The 8,298-nt window shown below is 40.2% G+C and overlaps 2 protein-coding genes across 3 annotated transcripts; both read left to right on the forward strand.

The window, feature by feature from the left end:
• Positions 1-3,481: 3,481 nt before the first annotated feature.
• RB195_016546 (uncharacterized protein) lies at positions 3,482-7,994 on the forward strand (the record flags this gene model as incomplete). 2 transcript variants are annotated; one of them, XM_064183126.1, is made up of 3 exons in its annotated part: positions 3,482-3,669; positions 4,784-5,002; positions 5,690-7,994. In XM_064183126.1, the coding sequence occupies 3 exons, from the start codon at positions 3,482-3,484 to the stop codon at positions 7,992-7,994; spliced, it is 2,712 nt and encodes a 903-aa protein (XP_064039006.1). The 2 variants fall into 2 exon arrangements, with proteins under 2 accessions (XP_064039006.1, XP_064039007.1); XM_064183125.1 differs by lacking the exon at positions 3,482-3,669 and having other exon boundaries at positions 4,812-5,002.
• Positions 6,168-7,994, forward strand: RB195_016547 (uncharacterized protein; the record flags this gene model as incomplete). Its single annotated transcript, XM_064183127.1, has 1 exon — positions 6,168-7,994. One exon carries the CDS (start codon positions 6,168-6,170, stop codon positions 7,992-7,994), a length of 1,827 nt encoding a protein of 608 aa, XP_064039008.1.
• Positions 7,995-8,298: the final 304 nt, after the last annotated feature.

The following is an 8,298-nucleotide window of genomic DNA, read 5'->3' on the forward strand; positions in this document are numbered from 1 at the left end:
GCGAAGGAAGCTTCTCACGAAGAAATTGTACCAATCATATCGATTCTCAGTTCTTTAAATATTTTGTTCAGATTTTAATTTTCCTTATCATTTCCGGATTTAAATTCAAGATGGTAGTTTAGAATTAGAATTTAAATTCGCTTTAATTTAAACTAGCTGTTGTTCGTTCTTCAATCGAATCCAATTCGTGAGCGAAAACGTCTACTACTGCTTTCCATTCCTGAAAAAATTGCCTAGACGTCCAATTTAAATTTCTTTTTCTCAGGATTGTGAATAAGTTTGAGTCAATTAATGTTTCCTTCTAAAACTGTTACTGTATTTGAAAAAATTGATGTAATCCAAGAAACTCTTGGGATTTTAACCTGTGGTTGATACTAGCCCTTTTCAGTGGTTGGCAGGTAGCTTTAGTGGGCAATGAACAAGCTCCCAAACTCCCTAAGGGTGTAGTTTAAATTCAGCATAATAAATTCAGCATTTTTCTGGGAAAGGTCAAAGAACGACGACTTCAATTTGTTCGAAGCAAACAAACGTTTCTCGCCAGGGTTTTTTTTAACTCACTACACTCAAGCGACGCGTTGATGAAATGAAGAATTGCATAGGAAATAACAAATAATAGCACCAAACTGGTCAATTTTTTTTTTAACAATTTGCTGGAAAATAAATATAAACAGAACTTATTGTGCGAATTGATAAAATCCATTTAATGAGGCCTCTTGCTTTGGCGAACTTCTATAAAATCTTTGAAGACATCGTTTCGATTTACTACTAAGCTTTATTAAATCCGAAAGAAATTCCTTCATTCTTAAACTTTAACAACGAGTCCCTAATGGTGCCATTAAACAACTGATTAGTTAGTTTCCAAGGAAAGCGCCATTGAAAATCTAAAATTCCAGGAAAAATCCTGGCAAGAAAATTTTTGAAAAGTGTTTCAGACGAAAGGAAGCCCACTCCACATAGGCAGATCACAGATGTTACATTTTTTGACTTGGATATCCGTGCTTGTTTTCTCTTGGCTAAAAATCAGCTATTATTTCATTTACTTATGTGAAGAATAAGTTGCTTATTACCGCTTGTGTTCTGGAACTTTCTATTACCTTTTCTTTCTATCCTTTTTCTGTCACCAGTTGGTTTTCTTGTTTTCTACATATGCAGAATGTGATATGTGGGATTTTATTGGATCGAAGTATTTCTTTCCTCCTACCTCGCACAACTGAATGTTTTCCTGATTTTTCCGCTTTTTTCGACTACTGTATTTCTAAAAAAAAAGATTCTGATTCCCTTCGCATGTCTATGCTGCCTTTCAAATCTTCTGAATTTCGCAAAAAAAATCGCTCGAATTCCGTGAAAAAAGTCACCTTTTAAAACCAAGGCAGCTCTCGAGGGCTAACCCCTTGGAAAACTCTGATCTGCTGCTACGATATGCCTACAAATAATCAGCAACAGTGTTGGGTTCATTATGATCAGCAAATGGTAGCAGATAACCTAAATGATCCGCACGAACAGGATCTCACCTCTATTTCTTCAAGGCGGTCCGATAGCGAAATTGCACAGCACAACAAATTGTCCGTAATAATATCCTCCTTTTTATCGTGTAAGTTTTTGGCCGGTCCATGCCAAACCCCATAAAAACGGAGACTATTCGCAATTTTCCTTTGGTTTTGCGGGAATCGCTCGCCGCAGTCGTCAAAATTCTCACCGAAACGGGTATTATTAGTGTCTTCTCTCCATATCGGGCAGAGGACACCTTCTTGTTGATAGATTATCCGGAAGCTAACAATTTCATGGACCGTTTAACCGTTTCACTCGTACTTCCTTCTCTACTCGCACACCTTCCGCTTCCACACTCATAAACCGATACTCTGGATACGCGCGGACTTTCACTCTTCACTCATTTGAAAACATCTGTTTCGAAAGGCAATTACAGACTTTATTGCCTTTCCGCTTATTTTCCAGCTATTTCTCAGGAATATTACGCAGATTTGGGATTTTCTCACTTGTTCAGAAATGTTCTACTGCTCAAAATGTCATTGTTTTACCGTATTTTACCACTGCAGTTAACTTATAAAAGAATGGACTCACGCGGATCAAATCTTTCTTTTTTATATCTGCTTAATCATTGTATTCACCTGATATTCCCAACTCCTTTCCCCCGCTGATTTTGGAATTGAAACAAACGGAAAGATTCAGAAGTTGACACATTATTGCAATTCTAGTTTTCTAGGAAAATGCTTTTTCCTAGAAAACTAGAATTTATTTAAAATAGTCCATTTAGCATTTTCCTAGAAAACTAGAATTGCAATAGTGTCAACTTCTGAATTTTTAAACTTCACCAACCACTTACTACAGGACCACGTTTCCTATCCTTTGGAAGAGAAGTTTCTAGAATCAAACGGCAAAAAAGATTTCCAGAAACATCAGGAAGCTACTGATTTCTGCAAGGAAAGTCGAAATTCCAATACCTTTATGTTATTGTCCTTCTTAATTACCCGCACAATTCAATTAGACATTCAAAGTCACTTTTTATTTAAAATAGTCCATTTAGCATTTTCCTAGAAAACTAGAATTGCAATGATCATTGAAATTTTGTCAATTAAGCGCAACTTTTATTTACAGCCCTGTACGAGGGTTTTTCCTCGAAAACAGAACTTTCTGTCTTTCTATCTCGGAATTGAGTTTCATTTGCCGGATTTTGTACCAAATCGGAACTTTTTCAATGCAGAATTTTATTTGAAAATACGTATCGCTTAAGCTTCCTGAGGCTCTGAAGATCCTTGTAGATAATTGGAATTCTTGTGAAAATTATGTTGTTCGACAATGGAGAATGTCTTGAAGCTGGCGAAAAAAGTGAAAACTAAATAATATAAATTTCTGAAATAAAAATAGAATATAAATAAAAATATTGAATGCAGAAGTAAAGTATGACGTTTTTGGCAAAATTGGACGAGTTTTCTGTCAGTCTAAGCTCATTCCTAGAACATATCAAGTAAATTCTGCAGCTACAAATAAGAATGAACAGATTATCCTTAGGAGTACGGAGAGAACCCGCTGAAAAATGTTGACATCACAAATTTATATGACAACGTTTCGTACAAAGCCAACCCATATCAGCTCGTACATATCCATGAAAATCAAGTGGGCGTTTCTAGTGTTAAGGTGTCAGGTAAAACGGGATTTTACTCTGTACATAAGATTATTCAGCAACTTTTACAAAGATAACATATTGTTCTGGTCGCTATTTTTTTCACATAACCTTGATTAGTTTAGATTCTCAAGAGATCTGCAAATCCCTTGCAAACAACTAGTTTAAGCCTCTTTTTAAATCCTAAAATCTTCTATTTGAGTAGCACAGCATTACAGTCAACCTCAATTCGTAGCATCTGACAGAATTTCCTTGTCACTTCCGATGATTTCAATCCACAAATCCTCTTTTGTCGTTTCATATCCCAGTTTAGAAAGTGACGAAAGTGACGTAGGAAGCGTAATGCAACCGGTTTCACAAAATCTGCTCGCGATCCGCCGCGACAAGGCTTTCGCAGCACAGCAGCCCGACGAATACGAGAAAACACAAATTAGCGAATCTGAAGCAGTAGCGGTGCTGTTTTGGGCCCGTGATGCTGTTCCGACTCCTTGCGTAGCGATCATGGAAAAATTTATACGACAGGAAACTCAGTCTGTTTTTTCGGAGAAAGAAATCCATGCAATTTCTCTTGATACGCCTTCACAAAAAAATTCCTGAGCGACCCTGTAGATGATTTTTAAGTTTTTTGAGGTGAATAATGGGCGATTCCTTGAGCAGAAACCATCTATTCGAACAAAAAAAGGTGATTCGCATTCACCACCACCCCAGTTTTTGTTTCTTTTGCCGTCAGTCATTTTGTTACGTATTTCTTTTGCATTTCTATGAAATGTAGGACTTTGCACTTTTCTTGAATGGTTGAATCACCGGGGATCAACGCTCCACACACGAACGAAACCCCTCAGATTTCCATGTAAAGAGTAGTTTTTTTTTTTTCTCAGAAGAGCTTCAATTAGTGGAAAACAAGTCGCACCTTGAATTTACCTTCCGATAAGGAAAATATCGTGTTCTGTTCTCAGAAAAAAAAACTATTTTTAAGTGACTGATCCGCATATGAGTATAAGTTTAGTGAAATTATAGTATAATGTGGATAATGTATTGTTTTTTTTTTTAAATTTATTTTCGAAATTACTGCTACAGTAAACTTGTTATCTCCAACGTAAGTTCTTATGAAGTGAACTTCGAGAAAATTGAACTTTTTGATGTCTTTATTTAACTTTCATAGAAGTGTATAGAATTATTCTTGCTAACGATTCATTTCATTTATTCCAATTTTATAATTCATCAATTTATTCTTTTCCTCGGATCTTGCATCCAAAAATGGGATCTTCTTGTCCTTAGGTCCTTGGAAAGAGGAAGTTCACCAAATTGTCCGAACGTTTTTGTTTTATGGATACCTCATTGTAGAAAGCGAAGAAAGCTCATTCATCAAAATGTCAGTTAGAAAAAAATCTGACGACGATGTTGAACTTGTCGTCGACTTTTGTGCCTATTTTCCATTTATCAACTCGTTTTTTTTTCCGAAACGTTAGCCGTAATAAATTTGTTAACAATCTTGGCTGTTGCTTAAATTCGACTATCAACAAGTTGCAATCTCTATGCCAAGATTCAAGGAAAGTCGAACTTTCGCACTTCTGGAAGATGTACCAGCAAATTGTGTTCGACTTGTAAGAGAAGCCCTTTCTTTGAGACAGAAGATCGTCTCAGAAAGGCAATCCATCCAGTTTCTCCGCCGATGTTTGAAGTACAATGTCGTTCCGAACTTCATCGCCAACAAACGACTTCACGAAACATGCGGATTGATGAAGGGAAGCCAGCAAATGAAAGGAATCGAGCAACTACTACTCCGAACAGCACTGAAGACAAAACAAGACCGATTGTATTCCATGCTATTTCGGCGTTGTCGCCTTCGTCAGAGCCTGGAAAGTAAGAACATTTGCAATATATCCTCTCAAATGCCTCACCCAGAACAAGTCATCATTCCCTAGGATATTACACCCGGAAACAAAAACCAAAAAAGCCCAAATCGTTGTGCCTACCTTAGTAGCCGCGTTGCCGTGATGTTAGCGGATATCCGCGTGGTGCTATCGCTCCGCTGATACTAATTAGGATGCGACCCGCATATGACCCCGTAGATCAAACCCGCAAAGGTCTTGATACAGAGCCAGCTCGTTGGTCACGGCTAAGCACTCTTCCTTTCTATTCATTTTTGGACCTTTTGCATTTATCCAAAACGCTTCTAAAGTTCTGCGAGCTATAATTTCGGGTTCGTACGATAGAATTGTGACAGCTACGCAGAAAGGAACGTTTTCATGACATTGTCTGCGGTGAACTCCGAGGGGAGTTGCTGCATTCGATTGTTTCATCCCCCTTAGATGTTCTTTAATGCGAATACAAAGGGGGCGCCCTGTTTCGCCAATGTATTGGTCCCCACATGTTTTGCACGAAATTAGATAGACTACACCAGAGACCATGCAGTCCCCTTCCTTCCCGAATGGGCATATTACACAGTCTGGAGTGAGACAGAAGCGGTCGTACCTTTAACCTTTGGAGGAGAATCGAGGGTGAGTCAAGAGTCATTTGTGATAATATTCGCTCTAATGCCAAGTCTAGGCTACAAGGGAAGTTCAGTAGGTTATTGCATCGGGAACTGAATCAAAAACAGCCTACAAGAGTAGTAGCAGACCCTGGTAGTGCTAGCCGTAGTGATGTTTCCGAAAATGCAAAATTACCGCCTCGTGTTTCGGTCATAGGCAGTGTATCTCTTTCTAATAACGCGCTCTCAGTTTTGGATATGGGCCCAAGTTTCTCACCTGTTCAATCGATAGGGCCCAGGGTAGTACGAAAGATAGTGGGCAGCCTACAATACGTACATGACCGTCTGCGATATAGAGCAAAGATCGGAGAGGAGGAAACGGGTAGAGGAAGTAATATTAATACGAATTTCCCTGTGGTACCGTTCCCCGCAATGATATTCAAACCTCAGGATCCCCATCCTCGAGTGGATGCCAAGTTTCGTTTGTTCACCACATCAGTTTTCTCGATTCTCAAACGTTTCTCGAGAAAACATCCTATTTCTAATCTCACGCCAATGCAACGCTCTGGCCTACGTGAGATACGCGAACTCTCAACACGTGGCGAGATAAAGGTCACAATCAGCGATAAGGGAGGAGAGTTTGTGGTCATATCACGTGAACTAGACATGGCTATCACTCGAAAACATCTGGATGACGCTACACTCTACCACTCTTCGTCACATGAAGAGTTCATAAAACAGAGTCGCCGTCTCAATAGAGTTTGGGTAGAGATTGGAAAGGCTGCGGGGTTACATAAAACAATGATCACAAAGCTGAAATACGAACTTCCTACTTGCCCAGTTTTATACCTGCTAATAAAAACACACAAACTCTCTTCCTTTGCTTTCCTTTCAGAAGACCCGGATGTATTCAAAGTACGTCCTATCATAAGCAACGTAGGTGGCCCCACGGACAGAATATCTTGGCTTTTGAACGCTATACTTGCACCATTGCTCAAGTATGTTCCCGCGCATCTATCCAACACCAACATGTTCCTTGAGCAGCTTAAAAGAGCGCGTTCAGAAAAAGAATGTGTCATCGAATCTTTCGATGTCACATCGCTTTATACAAATGTTTCCAACGGCGCTGCAATGCAAGCTGTGTTCGAGCTACTCGTAGAACATCGGGACACCTTAGACTTGCACGGGTTTTCCATAAGGCAAATTATGATGCTCCTGGATGAATGCTTAAAGTGCTCCATTTTTCGTTGGGCCGGCAACTACTATAGACAGGTCAGGGGATTGGCCATGGGACAAAGACTAGCTCCCACACTAGCCATTGCATTCATGTCCAAAATAGAACAACCCATTCTGGAACGGAAACCTTTCCTGTATTGCCGTTATATTGATGACTGTTGCATTATATGCCCCACTCAAGACGAGATGGACACTTGCTTCGAGCTTCTAAACCAACAGTCCCCTTACATACGGTTCACAAGGGAGAAACCCAAAGAAAATTGGCTGTCCTTCCTCAATGTGGAAATACAGTGGTCCAATGGTGAATGGAAGACACGATGGTTCCGAAAACCTAGCAGCAAAAACATTTTAGTTCATTGTCTTTCCGCTCACCCTTGGAAAACTAAGAAATCTGTGGTTAAAAACATGTTTAGGACAGCCGTAAGGGTGACATCAGATGTCCAGGAGCGGATCGATGCGATCAACCTAGCGCAACGCATCGCGAATTCTAACGGTTACATTGGTAATGTAGCACGTAGGCCAGATCTTGGTGCGCAGCAAGAATATGCCACACGGGTTGAGTCGAATAAGATCAATTTCTGCCTGCCCTTCATAACCGACGACCTGAGTAAAGCTATACGGGCTAGTCTGGTGAAATGCGGTCTCGAGGACCAAGTGAGAGTTGTGGAAATACCTCCAACAAATCTCAAAAAACAACTAGTTCGAAACAGAATGTACGACCGCTTCTGTCTCACTCCAGACTGTGTAATATGCCCATTCGGGAAGGAAGGGGACTGCATGGTCTCTGGTGTAGTCTATCTAATTTCGTGCAAAACATGTGGGGACCAATACATTGGCGAAACAGGGCGCCCCCTTTGTATTCGCATTAAAGAACATCTAAGGGGGATGAAACAATCGAATGCAGCAACTCCCCTCGGAGTTCACCGCAGACAATGTCATGAAAACGTTCCTTTCTGCGTAGCTGTCACAATTCTATCGTACGAACCCGAAATTATAGCTCGCAGAACTTTAGAAGCGTTTTGGATAAATGCAAAAGGTCCAAAAATGAATAGAAAGGAAGAGTGCTTAGCCGTGACCAACGAGCTGGCTCTGTATCAAGACCTTTGCGGGTTTGATCTACGGGGTCATATGCGGGTCGCATCCTAATTAGTATCAGCGGAGCGATAGCACCACGCGGATATCCGCTAACATCACGGCAACGCGGCTACTAAGGTAGGCACAACGATTTGGGCTTTTTTGGTTTTTGTTTCCGGGTGTAATATCCTAGGGAATGATGACTTGTTCTGGGTGAGGCATTTGAAAGGATATATTGCAAATGTTCTTACTTTCCAGGCTCTGACGAAGGCGACAACGCCGAAACGTTAGCCGTAATAAATTTGTTAACAATCTTGGCTGTTGCTTAAATTCGACTATCAACAAGTTGCAATCTAAGACGGTTGTCTGCGTCTTC

The sequence above is a fragment of the Necator americanus genome, chromosome II, assembly GCF_031761385.1.
Source record: "Necator americanus strain Aroian chromosome II, whole genome shotgun sequence".
NCBI classification, from domain to species: Eukaryota; Metazoa; Nematoda; class Chromadorea; order Rhabditida; family Ancylostomatidae; genus Necator; species Necator americanus.